General features: G+C 38.4%; 1 protein-coding gene across 1 annotated transcript in view; it reads left to right on the top strand.

The window, feature by feature from the left end:
* The window catches only part of LOC121381822 (deleted in lung and esophageal cancer protein 1-like), a 55403-nt gene that overhangs the window by 21573 nt on the left and 9244 nt on the right, over positions 1–24586 (top strand). The window contains exons 15-30 of the mRNA XM_041511183.1: positions 681–820; positions 1963–2056; positions 2773–2903; positions 4251–4415; positions 5888–6030; positions 8001–8154; positions 12480–12590; positions 13551–13681; positions 14682–14855; positions 15654–15727; positions 16506–16657; positions 17459–17565; positions 18576–18646; positions 20398–20532; positions 21403–21620; positions 23421–23543. Coding sequence (XP_041367117.1) covers positions 681–820; positions 1963–2056; positions 2773–2903; positions 4251–4415; positions 5888–6030; positions 8001–8154; positions 12480–12590; positions 13551–13681; positions 14682–14855; positions 15654–15727; positions 16506–16657; positions 17459–17565; positions 18576–18646; positions 20398–20532; positions 21403–21620; positions 23421–23543 — 2123 coding nt within the window. The remainder of the gene's footprint in view (positions 1–680; positions 821–1962; positions 2057–2772; positions 2904–4250; positions 4416–5887; positions 6031–8000; positions 8155–12479; positions 12591–13550; positions 13682–14681; positions 14856–15653; positions 15728–16505; positions 16658–17458; positions 17566–18575; positions 18647–20397; positions 20533–21402; positions 21621–23420; positions 23544–24586) is intronic.

The following is a 24586-nucleotide window of genomic DNA, read 5'->3' on the forward strand; positions in this document are numbered from 1 at the left end:
CTGGGCTAAGTCTTGCCCTCTAGTGATTATGGATTTTTCACACTTTTATGTTAGTTTTGCAAATGTGACTTTCTGTCATTTGTTGTAAAGGCACATTTTTTTCAAAACAATTTAACAATGACCCCTTTAATTACTCGCAGGGTGTCTATCATTCACATTCTAGGCAGTGGAGTTGAAATATATCCCTCATACATGAAGCAGTAGTACCATTAATGCCAAGGTGTCAGATTTTTAAAATCGACAAAATGTCATGACTGTTTGACCTCTGGTGACCTCATTATTACACCAATTTGTATATATTGTAAATCAGCGAGTAGAGGGTTTTCATATAAACATTTTGAGTGCTCATTTGTGTGGCTATGTCCATTGGTTGCAAAGTTATGATACATTTTGTTATCCCTACCCCAAAATATTGTCCAAGAATTTGTCCTCGCCTCACTATGTTTATGGGGTAATATCCACCAAAAAGTCTATCATACTAATTTATTAACTACAGGCATATGGCTATTAAAAAATCACCATGAGAATTTGCCCACCCAGGTGATACCAATTCGTTAAATTTCGGGGTCTGGCCCATGAACTATATTAGATATTTAATTTTTACTAACTAAATTGTGTGCTGGTATGGCATTAAACAATTCTTTCTTTTGATTTATGGACTGTTTTGTTATACTTTGCAGTTGTACAATACAGAGATGTTACAGGTCTTGAAATTGAAGCAAAAGGGTCCGCCGTCACACCAAATGTTGTTTTGCACCCATACGCCATGTACGTTCCAGGACCACACCTCGTTGGCACAACCATCAAGAAACTATTCACCGTAAGATTCTTTCTATCATTACATGTAGTACGTTAGGTGTATTTGGAACAGTATTTTTCACCATTCAGAGAACTAGGATTGTGTTCCATGAACACCGTGTCTTGCCCTTACTGAATTGGTCCATATTAGGTCATTTTATCCTGCAACCACTGTTTCTATTTGCAGATTTTGTTGACCGATTAAAGCAAAGTCATAAATATATACTAGCAGATTATGACTCATTTGACCTCTAGGTCATCGTACAATAACAATGGTACAATAGTAGCTGAAAGAACAGAAATAATAGCTCTCCCCCCCCCCCCCCCCCCCTAATTTTTATGAACTGCAGGATGAAAATAATAACTAGTTAATGTAGTTAATGATGTTGATATCAGCTTTATCCTGTTCATCCTCGTGGAATTTCCCATTCTTACCTTCACAGGATAAAACCGATATCCTATGTCATTAACTAGCTATTCTCTACATTTAGGCCTGTTTGTTTGCTGAGAGCATAGGCTATTAACCATGGTCCTCCACTGTTATTAATTTGATGCTGGATTTTTCCATTTTATTTCAGGGGTTTTTCCTGTCTGTTTTCTTTTGTTTTCTGGCCAGATGTATCTCGGCCATCTTCTCTTCCAAGAGAGGATCTTTGTACTTGCATCTCATATAATGAGATGATCTATATAAGATTAAATAAATTGAAAATAAGAAATTGTATGTACAGTTCTAAGAAACAAATGCAGTCCATAATATTATAAGTTTATGAAGGTCAGAAGTATTTACTAGCACTGACCAGGCCTGGTGCTAATAAAAGTTTTAAAGTCTAGACTCTAGACTCTAATAGAGTTTGAGACAGTAACGTCATGGCAATGCCATAAAAATTACATGCATTTGACGTCATTTGAGATTGAGTCTGGCCTCTAAAAGGTTTATAAGCACGGGACCTGGCCTATGTAAAACACTTAAATTACTTAGCTATCATTTTCCAAATAGCCAATCACAGATTGTGTATGATTTTTACATTGCTGAGCTATCATTTTGTAGATGGCTAATCACAGTTTTTGTAAGATTTCTTTTACGTTGCTGAAGTATTATTTTACAGGTGACCAATCATAACTTCTGTAGACTTGTTTCTTCATTGCTGACATATTATTTTGCAGATGGCGAATCACAGCTTCTCGGTGATAACCTTCCAGTGGGAGCCTCACACTGAGAAACATATTATAGAAGTGGAGCCGCCAAATGGAGAACTTGGTAAGATGTTATAACTTTTTATTTACAAGCAAAACTGTTAAGGCGTCGAAAGCATATTTACGTAACATGTTTTCTATGTTATTTTGAAATTGTTGTTCACTATAGTAAGTATGTAAAAAGACTATGATAGGTCTTCCTGTTGGTTAAGCATATATGAAAGATTCTTTGTTATCCTACTTTGTAGCAGTTTTTCTTTCACACACCATTATTACTTGTAGTACCATATGTTGAACACTAAATTTCTTTTGGAAAAAGAAGGTATAATATACCTTTATTTTCTACTGATTATTTTTCTATGGATTTATTGGTCATATTTGTTTAGATTTTCATTATTATTATGTTACTGTTCTTCATTTATTATATGCCACAAGTTGAAAAATAGTTGTCATTAACGAAAATGTTTTTCCGGTATTTATTGATTCGTCTTTAATCAGGGTTTCTAGGTTATGGTAGCCCCACTCCCATGGCTAGTGATATTCAATGTTGGGTTAGTAAATAACTACTATTGCCATGCCCGACGGCTGGTGAATTTTTGATATCTGATTGTTATTATTATTTAGTAAAATTGTCGAGTGAATTTTTAATCATGGCTAGTAAATTTGTTAAATCAATGATCCCATGGCTAGTGGATTTTATAAACATTCTAGAAGTCCTGCTTTAATTAAAACTTTTGCCCTCTGGTAATTCACTTAGATAGTTTTTGTTTCTGTGTGTAGATCCTGGGATGGCTGTGGATCTGGAGCTTGGTCTGACGGGAGTCGAGCCGGGGAAGATCAGCACAACTCTGTACTGTTACGTGATGAACATGGACGAACCTCTCGCCCTGCATGTCGAGTTCGAAGTCAAGGTATCTCTTCCGTGAATGAACACTGTATGCTTCTTATTGCATTCAACAAGGCTTTTGCACTCTTTGTTATTTAGGGTTTATAACATTGACAGCACCTCCATGTTGCATGTCGAGTTCGAAGTTAAAGGTATCTCTTCCGTGAATGAACACTGTATGCTTCTTCTTGCGTTCAACAAGGCTTTTGCACTCTTTGTTATTTAGGGTTTATATTATTGACAGCACCCCCATGTTGCATGTCGAGTTCAAAGTTAAGGTATCTTTTCAGGGAATGATCACTTTGTGCTTCTTATTGCATTCAACAAGGCTTTTGCACTCTTTGTTATTTCGGGTTTATATTACTGACAGCACCCCCATGTTGCATGTCGAGTTTGAAGTTAAGTTATCACTTCAGTGAATCAAAACTATACATGTGTTTCTTTTTGCATTTAACAAGGCTTTTGCACTCTTTATTATGTAGGTTTTTTTTTTTATTGACAGCACCCTTGTTTATCATTGACAGTTTTCTATTGTTCATAGTATAATGTTCATTTTATCTATATAAAATCAAAGAAGATGAATAAGATGACCCACTTCTTGTTTTTAATGATTCTGATCATATAAGTAAAATAATACATTTATTTCAGACTGAATCTATTACTGAGTATTGTGTCTTTAAATCTGTATCCCAGGGCTTGAACTTAAAAATTTGTTGGCCACAGGAATTAAAAAAAAAAAACATTTCCTGGATTAAAACAACCGATCAGTGGGCATTTTGAGCATGCCTACAGGAATTTGTTTAAAAGTGACTTTGGCAACATGACTGAAAGGTTATTTTGCTGTTTGTAAACATATTTCAAATGTACAAATATTAAATATTGGCAAATAATGTACACCAGATGTATACATTTTGCTATCGTTGAGGAGTATTACCAATGGCAGTAATTTTTATCCAGCGGCACAAAAGTACCGTTGGTGATGCTCTCAAACTACAGCAATTTATATCTCATCGTTAAGTTTGAGCCCTGCTATTCATCAACTATAGCATATTCATTTCCATACTGCAGGTGCTGTACATAAATAATATATGAAAAGTTCATTTCCAAAATGCTTATTATTTTGAGAAAAAAACAAACATGGTTTTGCTGCACATTGAAATAGCATTATCACACAAAGCACAGTAGATTGCGTTTTGACAGAAACTTTAGTATTGTAGAGTTATACTAAAATCTTAACATTAGCATATATCATGTTTTGGAAATGAATGTTTTAAATATTCTTCTGCACAGTGAACTATAGCTATAAATAAACAGTGCTTATTAGCTGAACATTGCACTTGTGTTAAATGACTGCAACCACCTTTTTTTACAGGGTCCTGAGCTCACGATCCGTGAACCAGACATCAATTTTGGTTTGGTCCGACTGGGTCAGTCGGTAACTAAGGAAATGACTCTGACCAACCAGTCCCAAGTAACAACTCCGTGGACCGTTACAAATTGTCCTGCGCCAATATGTAACACAGATGAGGACCCCATGGTATTCATTTGTTTGTTTTTATTTTGTTCATTCATTCATTCATGTATTCATGTATTCATGCATTCATTCATTCATTCATTCATTCATTCATGCATTCATTTATGCATTCATTCATTCATCATTCATTCATTCATGCATTCATTCATTCATTTATGCATTCATTCATTCATTCATGCATTCATGCATTCATTCATGCATTCATTCATTCAACATAGCCCAGTGGTAAAGTGTGCTTGCTTGATGCGCAGTCGGTTTGGGATCGATCCCCATCAGTGGTCCCATTTGGACTATTTTTTTCTCGCTCCTACCCATGGCACACGACTAGTACATCAAAGGCCGTGGTATGTGCTATCCTGTCTATGGGATGGTGCATATAAAAGATCCCCTGCTGCTAATCGAAAAGAGTAGCCCATGAAGTGGCGACAGCGGGTTTCCTCCCTTGGTATCTGTGTGGTCCTTCACCATATGTTTGACACAATATAACCATAAATAAAATGTGTTGAGTGTGTCATTAAATAAACTATTTCCTTCCTTCCTTCCATCATTCATTCATTCATTCATTTGTTCATTCTGTGATTCCTTATTTCTTTCTGGGGTATTCATTTATTCATTCATTCATTCATTCATTCATTCATTATATGTGCTTGCACTAAGATGTAATGATAACAAAATATTGTTTAATGTTTATGTAATGGAACAAAAGAAAGAAAGAAATCTTTTAATTAAAGATGCACTCAACACATTTTATTTACGGTTATATGGCATCACACATTTGGTTAAGGACCACACAGATATTGAGAAAGGAAACCCGCTGTGGCCACTTCATGGGCTACTCTTTCTGATTAGCAGCAAGGGATCTTTTATATGCACCATCCCACAGACAGGGTAGTACATGTACATATCACAGCCTTTGATATACCATTCGTGGTGCACTGACTGGAACGAGAAATAGCCCAATGGGCCCACTGACGGGGATCATTCCCACACTGACTATGCATCGAGCGAGCACTGTACCACTGGGCTACATCCCACCCCATGTAATGGAAGTATATTCTTAGTTCACATAAACATTTGTTTTAAAATTTCAACAAATAAATTATTTACAATTTACAATTTAAATTTTTTCTTATATATCAATATTATTTGTATTTAGTATTATAATTCTAAATGTATAAAATTAGCATTGTAAATTACTGAAATGAATAGTTGTCACATTATCCAATTGATTCAGTTTGATAATTTTTTTAAAAACCTAACTGCTGACAATGAAGAGAAAGTATATCGAAACATTTTTATGTGAAATCTTACATTTTACCCTTAGTAATGTTTGTGAACTGTGATGTATACATCTGATTTTGTCAAGTGATTATTTTTTTGAAATACACCAGTTGCATCAAATGTTGTACAGTTTCTAACACTGATAAGTACACTTTCTTTTGATGGTCGTTATATAACGTTCTGTGTTTCAACAGGCCCCGAGTGAGTTTGTCTTCACGCCCAGCTGTGGTGAACTGAAACCACTGGAAACAAAAGTTGTGTGTGTCTCATTCACTCCAAAGAATCCAAAGACTGTCAAGCGAATCTTCGAAGTTGGTGTTGAAAATGGCAACAAATGGTGATTATTACTGTTGTTTTGTTGGTGTCTTTTTGTTATTGTTGTTGTGATGGTGATGTTGTTGTTGTTGTTAATATTATTGTGTTTACAACATGTAGTAATGTGAACCTGTTTCATTAATTTAGTTTGTTATATCCATACATACAGTGCATGCATCCATCCATGCATGCATGCATCCATCCATCAAGCCATTAACCCATCCATCCATCCATCCATCCATCCATCCATCCATCCACCCATCCATTCAACATCCACCCATCCACCACCATCCACCCACCCATCCATTCATCCATCCATCCATCCATACATCCACCCATCTATCCATCCATTCAACACCCACCAAGCAACCCACCCACCCACCCATCCATTCATCGACTCATCCATCCCTCCATTCATTCATTGAACACCTACCAACCCATCCACTCATCCATCCATCCATCCATCCATTTATTGAACACTCATCTGTCCATTCTTTCAACACCCACCAACTCATCCATCCATTCCAACCATTCATTGAACACCCATCCATTCAACACCCACCAACTCATCCATCCATCCAATTAACACCCACCCACCCACCCATCCATCCATCCATTCATTGAACACCCATCCATCCATTCATCACACACAAACCCACCCATCCAACCATCCATCCATCCATCCATCCATCCATCCATCCAATCATTTATTGAATACCCACCATAAAACCATCCATTCATCCACCCACCTATCCATCCATCCATCCATCCATTCATTGAACACCCACCAACCCACCCATCCTTCTATCCATTCATCCATCCAGCCATTCATTGAACACCCATCCATCCGTTCATCACACACGACCCACCCATCCATCCATCCATCCATCCAATCATTTATTGAACACCCACCATAAAACCATCCATCCACCCACCTACCATCCATCCATCCATCCATCCATCCATCCATCCATCCATCCATTCATTGAACACCCACCAACCCACCCATCCTTCTATCCATTCATCCATCCAGCCATTCATTGAACACCCATCCATCCATCCTTCCATCCATTCAACACCCACCAACCCATCCACCCATCCATCCAACCATTTATTGAACACCCACTGAAAACCCATCCATCCATCCATCCACCCACCCACCTATCCATCCATCCATCCATCCATTCAACCATTAATTGAACACCCATTCATTCATCGATTCAACACTCACCAACCCACCCACCCACCCACCCATCCATCGAACTATTCATTGAACACCCACCAAAAATCCATCTATCCATCCATTCATCCATCCATCCATTGAACACCCACAAACCCACTCATCCATCCATCCATCCATTCAGCCATTAATTGAACACTCATCCATCAATTCATCCATTCAACACCCACTGACCCACTCATCCATCCAACTATTCATTGAACACCCACCAAAACCCCATCCATCCATCCACCCACCTAGCCATCCATCTATCCATCCATGTTTAGTCAGCCGGGAACACACTCATACACATAATTATAAATACTTTTTGTTTTTATCAAGCATTACATTTAACTACTGACATTGAACAAAATTTTACATGTTAATGTTTAAATGTTTCTAAACTGTTTGAAATATACTCTGTCTTGTGTACAACAGTTACATTTTGAAATATACTCTGTCTTGTGTACAACAGTTACATTTTGAAATATACTCTGTCTTGTGTACAACAGTTACATTTTGAAATATACTCTGTCTTGTGTACAACAGTTACATTTTGAAATATACTCTGTCTTGTGTACAACAGTTACATTTTGAAATATACTCTGTCTTGTGTACAACAGTTACATTTTGAAATATACTCTGTCTTGTGTACAACAGTTACATTTTGAAATATACTCTGTCTTGTGTACAACAGTTACATTTTGAAATATACTCTGTCTTGTGTACAACAGTTACATTTTGTTTATAATGTGTTTGTGTTTTTATTTCAGCTGTATTGATTGTTTTGCTGAGGTCCAGGCTCCCACTGTGTGCCTGCTGGAATGTGTCATCACTCTGACAGACCATTACGTGGGTGTGCCCCATGTTACAAATGTCTTTCTCTACAACCAAGGACTGCTGCCAACACAGTTCCAGTGGGGGGAGGTGAGATATAAATTCAGTTATTCTGTACAACCAGGGACTGCTGCCAACACAGTTCCAGTGGGGGGAGGTGAGATATAAATTCAGTCACTCTGTACAACCAGGGACTGCTGCCAACACAGTTCCAGTGGGGAGAGGTGAGATATAAATTCAGTCACTCTGTACAACCAAGAACTGCTGCCAACACAGTTCCAGTGGGGAGAGGTGAGATATAAATTCAGTCACTATGTACAAGCAAGGACTGCTGCCAACACAGTTCCAGTGGGGAGAGGTGAGATATAAATTCAGTCACTATGTACAAGCAAGGACTGCTGCCAACACAGTTCCAGTGGGGAGAGGTGTGATATAAATTCAGTTATTCTGTACAACTAAGGACAGCTGCCAACACAGTTCCAGTGGAGGGGGGTGAGATATCAATTCAGTTATTCTGTACACCCAAGGACTGCTGCCAACACAGTTCCAGTGGGGGGAGGTTAGATATAAATTCAATTATTCTGTACAACCAAGGACTGCTGCCAACACAGTTCCAGTGGGGGGAGGTGAGATATAAATTCAGTTATTCTGTACAACCAAGGACTGCTGCCAACACAGTTCCAGTGGGGGGAGGTGAGATATAAATTCAGTTTTTCTGTACAACCAGGGACTGCTGCCAACACAGTTCCAGTGGGGGGGGGGGGGGGGGGGGAGAGAGATATAAATTCAGTTATTCTATACAGCCAAGGACTGCTGCCAACACAATTCCAATGGGGGAAGGTGAGATATAATCATATAAATTCAGTCATTCTCTACAACCAAGGACTGCTGCCAACACAGTTCCAGTGGGGAGAGGTGAGATATAAATTCAATTATTCTGTACAACCAGGGACTGCTGCCAACACAGTTCCAGTGGGGGGAGGTGAGATATAAATTCAGTTATTCTCTACAACCAGGGACTGCTGCCAACACAGTTCCAGTGGGGGGAGGTGAGATATAAATTCAATTATTCTGTACAACCAAGGACTGCTGCCAACACAGTTCCAGTGGAGGGAGGTGAGATATAGATTCAATTATTCTGTACAACCAAGGACTGCTGCCAACACAGTTCCAGTGGGGGGAGGTGAGATATAGATTCAATTATTCTGTACAACCAAGGACTGCTGCCAACACAGTTCCAGTGGAGGGAGGTGAGATATAAATTCAGTTATTCTGTACACCCAAGGACTGCTGCCAACACAGTTCCAGTGGGGGGAGGTTAGATATAAATTCAATTATTCTGTACAACCAAGGACTGCTGCCAACACAGTTCCAGTGGGGGGAGGTGAGATATAAATTCAGTTATTCTGTACAACCAAGGACTGCTGCCAACACAGTTCCAGTGGGGGGAGGTGAGATATAAATTCAGTTTTTCTGTACAACCAGGGACTGCTGCCAACACAGTTCCAGTGGGGGGGGGGGGGGGGGGGGGGGGGGTGGGAGATATAAATTCAGTTATTCTATACAGCCAAGGACTGCTGCCAACACAATTCCAATGGGGGAAGGTGAGATATAATCATATAAATTCAGTCATTCTGTACAACCAAGGACTGCTGCCAACACAGTTCCAGTGGGGAGAGGTGAGATAAAATTCAGTTAGTTTATACAACCAAGGACTGCTGCCAAAAGAATTCCAGTGGGGGGAGGTGAGATATAAATTCAGTTATTCTGTACAACAGGGGACTGCTGCCAATACAGTTCCAGTGGGGGGAGGTGAGATATAAATTCAGTTATTCTGTACAACCAGGGACTGCTGCCAACACAGTTCCAGTGGGGGGGGGGGGGAGGAGATATAAATTCAGTTATTCTGTACAACCAAGGACTGCTGCCAACACAATTCCAATGGGGGAAGGTGAGATATAATCATATAAATTCAGTCATTCTGTACAACCAAGGACTGCTGCCAACACAGTTCCAGTGGGGAGAGGTGAGATAAAATTTATACAACCAAGGACTGCTGCCAAAAGAATTCCAGTGGGAGGAGGTGAGATATAAATTCAGTTATTCTGTACACCCCAAGGACTGCTGCCAACACAGTTCCAGTGGGGGGAGGTGAGATATAAATTCAGTTTTTCTGTATAACCAGGGACTGCTGCCTACACAGTTCCAGTGGGGAGAGGTGGCATATAAATTCAATTATTCTGTACACCCAAGGACTGCTGCCAACACAGTTCCAGTGGGGGGAGGTGAGATATAAATTCGATTATTCTGTACACCCAAGGACTGCTGCCAAAACAGTTCCAGGGGGGGGAGGTGAGATATAAATTCGATTATTCTGTACAACCAGGGACTGCTGCCAACACAGTTCCAGTGGGGAGAGGTGGCATATAAATTCAGTTATTCTGTACAACCAAGGACTGCTGCCAACACAGTTACAGTGGGGCGAGGTGAGATATAAATTCGGTCACTCTGTACAACCAAGGACTGCTGCCAACACAGTTCCAGTGGGGAGAGGTGAGATATAAATTCAGTCACTCTGTACAACCAAGGACAGCTGCCAACACAGTTCCAGTGGGGTAGGTGAGATATAAATTCAGTTTTTCTGTACAACCAGGGACTGCTGCCAACACAGTTCCAGTGGGAAGAGGTGAGATATAAATTCAGTTATTCTGTACACCCCAAGGACTGCTGCCAACACAGTTCCAGTGGGGGGAGGTTAGATATAAATTCAATTATTCTGTACAACCAAGGACTGCTGCCAACACAGTTCCAGTGGGGGGAGGTGAGATATAAATTCAGTTTTTCTGTATAACCAGGGACTGCTGCCTACACAGTTCCAGTGGGGAGAGGTGGCATATAAATTCAATTATTCTGTACACCCAAGGACTGCTGCCAACACAGTTCCAGTGGGGGGAGGTGAGATATAAATTAAATTATTCTGTACACCCAAGGACTTCTGCCAAAACAGTTCCAGGGGGGGGGGGGGGGGGAGGTGAGATATAAAATTTGATTATTCTGTACAACCAGGGACTGCTGCCAACACAGTTCCAGTGGGGGGAGGTGAGATATAAATTCAGTCACTCTGTACAACCAAGGACTGCTGCCAACACAGTTCCAGTGGGGAGAGGTGAGATATAAATTCAGTCACTCTGTACAACCAAGGACAGCTGCCAACACAGTTCCAGTGGGGTAGGTGAGATATAAATTCAGTTTTTCTGTACAACCAGGGACTGCTGCCAACACAGTTCCAGTGGGAAGAGGTGAGATATAAATTCAGTTATTCTGTACAACCAGGGACTGCTGCCAACACAGTTCCAGTGGAGGGAGGTGAGATATAAATTCAGTTATTCTGTACAACCAGGGACTGCTGCCAACACAGTTCCAGTGGGGGGAGGTGAGATATAAATTCATGTATTCTGTACAACCAAGGACAGCTGCCAACACAGTTCCAGTGGGGGAGGTGAGATATAAATTCAGTTATTCTGTACAACCAGGGACTGCTGCCAACACAGTTCCAGTGAGGAGAGGTGAGATATAATCATATAAATTCAGTTATTCTGTACAACCAGGGACTGCTGCCAACACAGTTCCAGTGGGGAGAGGTGAGATATAAATTCAGTTATTCTGTACAACCAAGAACTGCTGCCAACACAGTTCCAGTGGAGAGAGGTGAGATATAAATTCAGTTATTCTGTACAACCAGGGACTGCTGCCAACACAGTTCCAGTGGAGGGAGGTGAGATATAAATTCAGTTATTCTGTACAACCAGGGACTGCTGCCAACACAGTTCCAGTGGGGGGAGGTGAGATATAAATTCATGTATTCTGTACAACCAAGGTCAGCTGCCAACACAGTTCCAGTGGGGGAGGTGAGATATAAATTCAGTTATTCTGTACAACCAGGGACTGCTGCCAACACAGTTCCAGTGAGGAGAGGTGAGATATAATCATATAAATTTAGTTATTCTGTACAACCAGGGACTGCTGCCAACACAGTTCCAGTGGGGAGAGGTGAGATATAAATTCAGTTATTCTGTACAACCAAGAACTGCTGCCAACACAGTTCCAGTGGGGAGAGGTGAGATATAAATTCAGTTATTCTGTACAACCAAGGACAGCTGCCAACACAGTTCCAGTGGGGAGAAGTGAGATATAATTCAGTTAGTTTATACAGCCAGGGTCTGCAGCCAAAAGAATTCCAGTGGGGAGAGGTGAGATATATTGCAGTTATTTTATACAACAGATTGTGTATGTACTTCTAAGACTGAACACAGAGAAGGATTTACTATTTGTTTGTTTGTTTGTTATTGGGGTTTTTTTTGGGTTTTTTAATTTTTTTTATTTGTATTTTACCTTTTAATTTTATTTTTTTCAAGGCTAAAGGAGACGATGCCGAAGACTGTTCAATTGAGTTTGACCAGAAATCTGGAGTGATTGGACCAAGAGAAAAGAAGCAAATCCGACTGGATTTTTGTGCAAAGAGAGAAGTAGGCAGATCTTTCAATCATACGAAATCTCATTTCGGGCCAATAATTGATGATACTCAGTTTGTTTTGGTTGGAACTTTTCAAAACATTAAAAATGATTATCAAAAAGGCTTTGATATTTTTGATTTTCAACGTATTTTGTCATGAAAAGCATAATATGGTATTTGATTGGAATTTTTACTACATGATTGCGTATGGTTGACAAAAAGGCTTTCATTTTTATTTCTGTCATGTTTTGTCATAAAAAGCTTAAATTTGATGTGATATAATTTATAAAATACAGTGTTGTTTATGTTTATGGTACATGTTAATTGTTTGGATATGAATTACTTCTTATTTCTGATATATAATCAGTTGTGTATTTTGTGATACCTTAATTCTACCGAGGTTTTTTAATTTATCGTCTTCTATTAGACAAACTTGTCTGATGTCCAAAGGACCTATGATGATGATGATCATAGAGCTTGGTGCATGTACAGACATTTCCTTTCGGTTTCCACGCTAATGCTTATGCATAGCTTCTGTACTCTGACTTCAGTGGACTTGGTTTGAGTTTGGAGTTTTCCTTCTCCTAGGAGAGTTTCCTTACTAGGATTCTGAGCCTCTCCAGCCCAGTTTTGATTTTGGAGTTTGCTTCTCCTAGACAGTTGTCATTCTTGACTCTCTGTCCGGTCCATATCTCTACCCTTTGACCAGTCTAGTCTGGGTGACCCTACCAGGAGCTGATGCTCCAGCTGGCATAGCTCTCCGAGTCATTGAGACATGCAAGCTACCTCACCACATCAAGGAATGGACCATGACATAGAAAGGACCTATGGAAGTGTGCATTTATGAAAGAGGTTTCCTTAAGGTAGAAATACAATTCCTGCATTTTTTGTGTGGAAGTGATGTATCTGAAGTGTCCATAATAGCCAAGTGATTGTTATAGCAGGTTGATTACTGTTTTACCTTTGTTCTCAGGGACAGTTCACCGATATTCAGATACCATGTGCTGTCGATGGCATGGATTGCCCACTCTGTCTGAATTTGTCATGTTGCGTTAAGGGACTGTCGGTCTCTCTCAAGATTTCTGTTGATGGAACAGAACAGTGGTAAGTAGTTTAAATGTTTTGAATGCAACTTTTATCATTGGTGTGCATACTAGAATATGTTACAGGTATCAAAACAAGCATAATGCCTAGTAACCCATGAACAAGGTGCAGGCCTAATTGGCAATGTGGAGTGGGACGTAGCCCAGTGGTAAAGCACTCGCTCGATACACGGTCAGTCTGGGATCGATCCCTATCGGTGGGCCCATTAGGCTATTTCTCATTCCAGCCAGTGCACCACAACTGGTATATCAAAGGTCATGGTATGTACTACCCTGTTTGTGGGATGGTGCATATAAAAGATCCCTTGCTGCTAATCGAAAAGAGTAGCCTATGAAGTGGCGACAGCGGGTTTCCCCTCTCAATATCAATGTGGTCCTTAACCATATGTCTGACAACCTTATATAAAATGTGTTGAATGCATTGTTAAATAAAATATTTCTTTCTTTTAATTGACAATGCTCTCCGAAGTTCTCTTGAGCAACATAGCATTATCTTTGTAAGTGTTTTTTGCATTGCACTGAGAGATTGCAAAGTGGACAGAGTTAGTGAAGTAGGACCCTGGTAACCTATAGGTTATGACACGTTTATCAAGTTTACAGTCCCTTCACAAACATGCTGACACTTTAATAGCTATTCATTCATATTACTGTTTTTGTATATCCTTATATTTGTGTGTGTAATTTACAGAGGCGGATCTAGGGGGGGGGGGGGGCAGAGGCCCATCCCCCTCTAAATTTTGCAACATTTATAATTTTATTATGTTAATTTTCTTGTATTTATGATCCCCTCCAAACCTCCCCCAAAGTTCCATTAGCATTCCACCTAGCATTGGAGCCCCCTAAATGGATTTTCGGGATCTGCTACTGATTTATATTTTAAGGGCACAAAACAGTGGAATAACATCCCACTTCTGAGTGTTAAAATGGACAATTATATTTTTAACATGCTCATATTTCTTATTACAATTTAATAAACTTTGTTTTCTTGTTTTCTGTTTCAGCGAAGGTTTGCAAATTGATTTTGGCAATAATGTTCCACTGGGTTCAGCACCAAAACGCTTCTTGCACGTTAAGAATGAGTCGGCTATTACGACTCCATTTCATATCGCAGTGGAATATTTCATAGCCAAACCACCTTCTCCTCCAGAGAAAAAAGGAGAAGAAACACCTCAAAGGTTAGAAGAAGAAGCTACTTTAGAATCCACACACACTAAGTCTTAAATTTATTTATTTATCTTATTGTTATTTTATAATAGGTTTAGTAATAAATAAAATTAAGATATCTATACATATGAAAATCTGTCAATAATTTATTTTAACAATTTCATGGTGCATATGTAGTGAAATTAAAAATTAAAGATTAGTAACAGGATTGCAATAAGTCTATCTGCAATTAGGTTTTATGATTACAACGGAAAGATGGCAAATTAGGTTTTATTTATTGCAGTTTCAGGGTCATAAATAATTAGTAAACTCAGTTCAGTTATGTGTGCACTGTTGTTATAATGGTAAATGTTTTAATGTTGTGATAGGCTATAGAAATAGCTAAATTATGAATTAAACTCAGATGTACTTTAAAATGAAATGTACTGTGCATATATTATTTTTAAAATGTTTTATCAATTGGGCTTGTAATTTACAGATAAAATGTGTAATCACATAATATTTAACAACACTAATGAAAAACAAGATAAAATCACAATGTTCTGTTAGCTGATAAATAAATATATCTATAATATAGTAATCAGATATTTAAAATACATTACAATTAGATACTGAAGGGAAAGATTATAACAATCTTTGATGGAATTTTGTTTTCTTAAAAAATTTTTTAAAATGTCTATAATGTAGCAATCAGATTTTGAGAACATGTTATAGTTTGATGATGAAATAAAATATTGCAACAATATATAATGGATTTTTGTTTCTAAAACATGTATAAAAGGGATTCTTGCCTTTAAATTAATTTGTAGTCGAAGGAAGATTCTGGGCCGTACTCCAAACCTAGCAGATCCATTCAGCAAGACCGCTTGCAAGGCTCAAGCAGGTATATCTTCATTTATGTAAACTGTTACAGTTACTGTTACAGTAGTAATTCTGATGCTCCAGAACTGAATGTTTGATTTTCCATTTCAGAAGATAAACAAAATATTCAGTAATACTGTGTTGTCTGATCGCACAAAGGTGTGAATCCTTTTAATTGTGGCCATTTTGTAGACTGCTTCGCTAGTCTTGATAGGCCACAGTGAGTTACTTCTCTTTTTATGTTAAAAGATTTGTTATTTTATCAGCGTCTGCTTAAATGAAGAAAATTGCCTTTATTTTCAACTCATTGTGTTCGATTATGACTGTCCAGATCCAGAAGCTGAATATCTGGATAAATGAATTTATCATCCATTAAAGGTTTTTGTAGGAGATATTACTGGCACTATAATTTGCGATATTTCCTGCGATATTCTCCTGGGAGATATCACTTCTTATAATCTTGATTGGTCAAATTGTAATCACTAGACATTATTTTGTTACATCAATGTGTATGTTTCAGTGCTAAACCTATCATTAGTGACGCCATGCCACTTTTGTTCTGCTAGTTAAGCAGATTTTATACTTTTATCAACTCGTGCTGATAAATTATGATATCACAAGACACTAGGGAGTATCCTCTATAAAGTGGCTGTTTCCTTTTATTATATGACTGTCCATAAAATGGAGTTTCTAAACAACTGGAATCCGGATAAATGGGTTCCCACGGTAATATGAATAATAGAGAACTCGAAAGTGTTGCAGCATCCAATAAAAATGGTTTTGTTTGTCTTTCTCTGAAGAGTTCTACAAGGCCATGTTAATGCAAGGCAACGGAGCAGCCTTCCTGCCTACTCCATCATCAGGGCTACTCCAGCCCTTTGCAGAGGAAGTCATTGAAGTCACAGCGTACTGCGATACTTGGGGACAATACACAGACAACATCATTCTCAAGGTAATGTCCATTAATATTATTCCAGGCTGTTGGATAACATGAGTTTTATTTTATCCTGCGACCACTGTTGCTATCGGCCGATTACAATGACCGAATAAAGCAAACATTTGTTTTGTTTAACAACACCACTAGAGCACATTGATTTATTAATCATCGGCTATTGGATGTCAAACATTTGGTAATTTTTACATATAGTCTTAGAGAGGAAACCCACTACATTTTTGTTTTAGTAGCAAGGGATCTTTTATATGCACCATCCCACAGACAGGATAGCACATACCACGGCCTTTGATATACCAGTCGTGGTGCACTGGCTGGAATGAAAAATAGCCCAATGGGCCCGAATAAAGAAAGGTCATAAATGTATACTAGCAGAATATGACTTTTGACGTCACGCACGTGACGTCACGTGCTACATTACAAAATTGCGCATTTGACCTCTACGTCATCATACAACATAGCTCAAGTAACAGAAATAATAGCTTTACCCCTTAATTGTTATGAACTGCAGAATAAAGATAGCTAGTTAATGACGTAGGATATTGGTTTGATCCTGTTCAGGCTGAATGTCAATACACAGCCACGGTAGCTTGGATATTTTTTTAATGCTTAGAAAAGAAGGATTTCCAGGGAGAAATGTTTTCCTGGGCATATCGCCAGGAGACTTGATCAAATACCAGGAGTACAGAATCCGGGAGGGTGGACAGGTCTACAAATAGCATTAGTTTCAAATGTGCTGGTTGTTAAATACTCCTTACTTCTACTTTACTGTTAATTAATGTCTGCTGGTGTGTTTTTCAGGTTGGACACTTGGAGCCGATGATAATTCCTGTGTCAATGACAGCTGTTGGTTGTCCTCTACAGTTTCAGATGTTTGCAGCAAAGCCTGAACTTCAGCCAGTTGTCAGGTCAGTGATTTTAACATCTGTCTTAAGACGGGTACTAAGGTAACCTCAATGATAGGGCATCTGCACAGAAATATGGACCATAGAGTCAGAATCCCATATACGGTAGCTGTTTCGTACATTTATGCAAATTTGAATAAATGTTATCCAGATTCAGCCATTTTTGTTTAATTTGGGCAAAAATCAGCCCTTCCTCCACCCTTCCCCCCCCCCCCCCCCCCCCCCCCCCCCCCCCCCCCCCCCCCAATAGGATCCCATACACCTATAAAATTTCTCGTCCAAAGTATTACTGGTTGTCTGATTTATTAAAGGCAAAAAAAACTAAGTCTGTCTCTGGTCAGATCTATGTTCCAGAATTGATGCTGTGACAGATTTTAAAATTATTTTTGTTCCAAGCATGGATTTCACAGAAAAGGCGGGTATATTTAATACCGAAATAAGGGGCATATTTAAACTGAAATCAGAATGCATGTTCTAGATCATGGTTGATGAAATTATGGCTTCAAATGCAGTTTTACATCATACTATAGCAAGAAAAGCCTGGCAAAAATTGTCATCACACCATGGAAAAAAAGTGGGGAATAATAAAAAAAACCCACATGTTCATGTGCGAGGGTCAAAATCTACGAGCACGCGCTGACCAGAAACTAGAAATTTATTTTGTTTGGCCTAATAATACATCTGACACAGCTGCATTGGTTAACACCAGACAGATGATGCCAGATTTATGAATATCAAAGTTACAAAAACCTTTAAAATATTGGGAGAAATATTTCATATCATCAGGTGCATGTGCAGAGGATGGGTTTGGAGGATCAACACACACGCATGCATGCATGCACACACAAAGCTAATTGTTTTTTTCCCCCAGGGGAGCGTAACCCAAATGCGCCCTAGAAATGTTGCTAACCAGTCTACATCCTAATGTTTAATTAATTTCCTGCACATTGATCCCATCACTTCCTCCACATGACACCCATATCTAGTTGTGAGTGGTGTTTTGTTTGTTGTAGGTTTGGTACACATGTGGCCGGTGTAGCACCAGTGAGACGGAAGGTCCGAGTGAACAACAACAGTCCATTCGGTAAGAAAGCAGTGTTAATGAACACCTCTACAGCTGTGTGTCCAATATTGATAAATGCGTGTAAGATGCTTATAGGTAGTACTAAACCAAATAACTTCCGGTTGGGTCAAAGTTCGAGGTGCACACAACTTTTGATAGAGAAGTGAACACCACAAGTCCTGTCATTGGTGATAAATGTGAGTGTGTTGGTTGTAAAAAGATATAGTTTCATCTGGGTAAGAAATGTATGCAATTTTATTTCATCTAGTACCACTGTGTCAAGCAGCCTTGTGCTTGAAACGTATGGGGTACCTGTAAAAAAAAGTACTCAAATTTTGTGTGGAACTAGGGTAGTCATAGACGCTACTCATTATCTCAGAAATGAGCAGCTTGACCCCCATTTTTTTCTGATTCACTTTAAGGGTGAGGGGTGGTAGTATTTATATCTGTGGTGTTTATGTCGATTGATACGCTGCAGGTAGGAGTTTTAGCCACATATATTGTTACTATTGTCGTTTATGGGAGTTGATTTGGTAGTATACACTCTGTAACTGCTTATGGTTGTGTTAGAAGAGACTATCTTGTTATCAGAAGCTGTCACAAAGTATTTATGTTTGATCCGATCCAATCCGAAAAAAAAATTACATGCTCATGTACCACTAAGGTTTCGAGCATGTTCCTCCCTCCCTCCCTCCCCCCCCCCAGGTTCAGCTTCTGGAGGCCAGGGGCCCAAATCGGGGCACAAAATTAATTGGGACAATTTTGACTTTAATCCAAAGGAAAAGGGGATTTTATAGTTTGTTTGCGTCATTTTCGAAAACATAATAATAATTTTAAAATCTATATACAAATTTTTTGAATGCTTTTTAGATTGGGCATTTCTAAAGTTAAAACTGACTTTTTTATGTTTGAAGAGATGTTTTTCACGCGCAAGTTTTTTTGGTTAATAGAAGGTGTCACAAAGTATTTAAGTGTGTGTGTGTGTGTGGGGGGGGGTAGGTGAGGGGGTGAAGGGGGAATGCAAAATCATATGGTTGTATTGATCTTGAACATCATGTATGTAAGAAATTAAAGTCAATGTTCTATCCATTGAAATCGTGTTGATCTGTAATAAAGCGTCGTGGAACTTCTATAGCAGCTTGTGAAATTTCACATCCAACTATTGTAATCCAGTTTGAGATTTTCAAGTTTGATTACAATAACTTTTCAAGATTGTTATCAATGGTGTTGGTATTTGTTTATGGCAAAGACATGCAAGTTTGTAAACACTGTAGTTCAGTTGTGTTTGTGGATCTGCATAAATAAATGATGCAATTTGATGCTAGGTCAGAAAAAAGAAAAAGAAAAAAAAAAGTATTTATGTTCGAAGAGATGTTTTTCACCCATACGTTTTTTGCTAAGAGAAGGTGTCACAAAGTATTAAATGTTTATGTTAGAAGAGATGTTGCCTGATATTTAACTACGTCTTAATTTTTTAAATTTTAATTATTACATGTATCATGCAGAGAGTCGTGATATATAACTAATTCATTTGTTTCATACCATGTCTATCATGCAGAAAATCTTGCTGATTGGGTGATATTTAACTTTGTTTTAATTTTTAAAAATATTATGTAGAGTCATCATGCCTTGGTAATACGTAACTATGTATTAATTTTTTTTGTTTAAATATTTATTTTGTGTATTATGCATAGTCATGTTGCCTCATTGATATTTAAACATGTATTAACTTTAAAAAATATATATATATATATATTATATGTATCATGCAGAAATTCGTATTGACTGGGTGCTGTTTAACGTTGAACAAAATGACACCAAGCTGATAGATCTAAACATCTGCTACAGTCGACCATTTCCACTCAGAGACAGTCATGGCAATGTGGTCATAGCAACGCCAGTGGAAGGTAAGACATTTTTTTTTTTTTTTTTTTTTTTGTCTCACCTTGACAAAGTCAAAAGGCGAGTTACAGGTACTACTTTTCCAATGGCAATGGCATACATTTTAAATTTGCATTTAGCTCCACTTTTACGTTTTTTACATTTAGGTCCATTTCTCATAAAGTTTAAGTTCTAGATTAATGAAACTTGGTTTAAAGTTGAATAATTTATATGAATGTTCATCTCAATGCATGTTATAACAAGTAATTAAAATTAATTTAAATTACTAAAAAAACAACTATCAACATTATTTTTTAAAAGAATTAGGTTAATTCTGAAGGTTACATCACACATTATTTCTTTATTCATCGAATCAGTTTAGGGTAGGTGAGACATTTAACTCTGTGAAATTCTCCTTGTCCATATATCCTACTGCCTTCCATCTCTACATTGTGTGTTTTGTATAATACACTTTTATGGAGCATCAAGTTGCATTTTCAACTTTTTCAGTATTGCATAATCACTTATAACATAAATCTAGGGCGTAGCCAGAGAGGAAAAAACGCGGAGGCCAACCCAGACCTGTAAAATAAATATCAGTGTCATGGGGAAAATAAAGTAAATCTGGGGAAATTCCAGATGAGGCAAGCACCTCGGCTGCCTCATGCTGGCTACGCCATTGTGAATGACCATTCTTTTACTTATTTTGATGCCTGTCATATTTCCAAATGTCACTGAACTCTCATTCTAATAGTGCATATTAATGGTAGTAGGCCTACATTAATGTTTATATATTTAAAAAAAAAATAATGCAATATATTTATTACGCAGCTAGTTAGCTAGGTTTTGTTAAAAAAAACTTATTTTAAAAGAAAATATTCTTTTTTTCTTGACAGAACCTGAACCCATTTCCAGAGTTCCATCCGATTATATACCAAATTCCAGTGACACGACTCCCAATGTAAGTGACCTTGACCTGTCCATGTTGGAAGCTACACCCAGCTGTGATGAGATGGAGGAATCGGAGAAACGCTCGAAACTGATTTCACTGTATGTGCGTCAACATGAAGGGAAGAAGTCTCTGAATCCTTACAGCATTGATCCACCGCAGATGGTAAGTCAGTTTCCATGGCACATTCATTACTTACAGCACTGATCCACCACAGCTGGTAAGTCAGTTTCCATGGCACATTCATTACTTACAGCACTGATCCACCACAGCTGGTAAGTCAGTTTCCATGGCACATTCATTACTTACAGCACTGATCCACCACAGCTGGTAAGTCAGTTTCCATGGCACATTCATTACTTACAGCACTGATCCACCACAGCTGGTAAGTCAGTTTCCATGGCACATTCATTACTTACAGCACTGATCCACCACAGATCTGGTAAGTCAGTTTCCATAGCACATTCATTACTTACAGCACTGATCCACCACAGCTGGTAAGTCAGTTTCCATAGCACATTCATTACTTACAGCACTGATCCACCACAGCTGGTAAGTCAGTTTCCATGGCACATTCATTACTTACAGCACTGATCCACCACAGCTGGTAAGTCAGTTTCCATAGCACATTCATTACTTACAGCATTGATCCACCACAGCTGGTAAGTCAGTTTCCATAGCACATTCATTGGTAAGAATTTTGTTAGTGTATAACCAAATGTGTGTGTGTGGGTAAGTCAGTTTCCATAGCACATTCATTACTTACAGCATTGATCCACCACAGCTGGTAAGTCAGTTTCCATAGCACATTCATTGGTTAGAATTTTGTTAGTGTATAACCAAATGTGTGTGTGTGGGTAAGTCAGTTTCCATAGCACATTCATTGGTTAGAATTTTCTTAGTGTATAGCCAAATGTGTATGTGGGGGGTATCTTGCCATTTTGTTTGTGTATAACCAGATGTGTGTGTGTGTGTGTGGGGGGGGGGTATCTTGCCATTTTGTTTGTGTATAACCAAATGTGTGTGTGGGGGGTTATTTTGCCATTCTGTTTGTGTATAACCAAATGTGTGGGTGTTATCTTGCCATTCTGTTTGTGTATAACCAAATGTGTGGGTGTTATCTTGCCATTCTCTTTGTGTATAACCAAATGTATGGGTGTTATCTTGCCATTCTCTTTGTGTATAACCAAATGTGGGGGATTTTTTTTTTTATCTTGCCATACACAGGGCTTCTAGATTATGGTATCCCCACTCCCATTGCTAGTGATATTCAACGTTGGGCTAGTAAATAACTACTATTGCCATGCCCGACGGCTAATGAAATTTTTTTGTCAAATGTTGCAGTGAATATAAATGTCCTGCCCCCAACCCCCACACCACGTTAGTGTTTTTAAACTATATCTCTCTTTAGGTGACATTGATTTTTACTATTATTTAGTAAAATTGTATTAACTTAAAGGAAAGTAGGGCTAGTGAATTTTTAATCGTGGCTAGTAAATTTCTAGAATTACTGATCCCATGGCTAGTGGATTTTATTAAAAATATTCTAGAAGCCCTGCCATACATTTTGAAACAAAATTTTCCAAACTGTTAACAGTTACCAGTATTTTTTTTTTAGCTTATACCTTGATGCATGACTTTTTTATGCTGTGTTTATGTTATGGTTATGTAGAATATTCTTCTTCTTATCATTCCTTCTTGTAATGATATCACAGGGAGATGTTTGCTGCCAGGATGAATCTCACAGTGACACGGAGGGATTCCAGGTCTCTATAAAGTTTTTCTTCTGTGTTTTTCGGCATTGGCCAGTGAGCATCTCTGAGTTGAATGTGTTGTTGGCAGTATTGTAGGATGTGTTCAACAGTTTCTGCGGCTTGTTCACAGGGACAGACTGGAGAGGGGAAAAGTTTAATCCTGGCAAGGTGGGACCGCAGAATGTTGATCCTGTTATTTTCTTGTTTGCAGTCTATTGCGGCTCACAGCTATGCTATAGTAATGGTACAGTTAATGCCGTTCCCTGCCATAGAGGTGGACCATGAAATAGATTGTAATGGATTTGCTTTGGGATACATGAGTGTTGATGGAAAGGTATAATTTTCATTCTTACATTTATCTTCAAAGGGACATTCCTGAGCTTGCTTCATTATAAGATGTTTCCGACTAATAAAATACTTCTACGATTAAACTTACATATTAAATATATTTTCTTGTTTAGAATATTAGTGTCTGTATATTCAATGTGTTTTTGGTCGTCTTAATATTTGTAAGAAGCCCAAACTGGATTTTGTCTTAAAATAATTTCATACGTACGAAGTTTTTTTTTACGAAATTTAACCTACAACAAATATTAGAACGATCAGAAACACGTTTAATATACAGCTTATAATATTTTATGCAAAAAAATATATTTGATATGTAATTACAATCGTTAAAAAGTCTCTCTTAATTAGTTGATAACATCTTAAAAAATGCAGCAAACTTAGGAATGTCCCTTTAAGTTATTGGTTTGATTTATGTTATTGTTACAAATACTCTTTCGTTTATCACTGCCACTGCTTATACCTTTTTTTAATGACCAGAGATTAAAAAACCCAAATCAAGGTTATGCCTTATAGGGGGATTAACCTATTAAATATGTAGAGGCGAGACGTAGCTCTGTGGTACAGTGCTCGCTTGATGTGCAATTGATCTAGGATCGATTCCGGTCGGTGGGCCCATTGGGCTATTTCTTGTTCCAGCCACAGTGCTCCACAACTGGTGTAACAAAGGCTGTGGTATGTACTATCTTGTCTGTGGGATGGTGGATATAAAAGATCCCTTGCTGCTAATTGAAAAGAGTAGCCCATGAATTGGAGACAGCGGATTTCCTCTCTCAACATCTGTGTGGTTATGTCCGACGCCATATAACCATACATAAAATGTGTCGAGTGTGTCATTAAATAAAACATTTCCTTCCTATTAAATATGTAATTAAATATGTATTTTTTCCTTCCTCTCCTCTACCCTAATTCACATCACACCTATATTACCATGTGTTCATAAGCATGTGTGCCCAGTGGCATAGCCAGGTGGGGAGCCAGGGGGGCGATGCCCCCTCCCCCCCCCCCCCAATCCCAGGAACTTTTTACCGT

Source organism: Gigantopelta aegis, chromosome 9 (assembly GCF_016097555.1).
Source record: "Gigantopelta aegis isolate Gae_Host chromosome 9, Gae_host_genome, whole genome shotgun sequence".
NCBI lineage: Eukaryota > Metazoa > Mollusca > Gastropoda > Neomphalida > Peltospiridae > Gigantopelta > Gigantopelta aegis.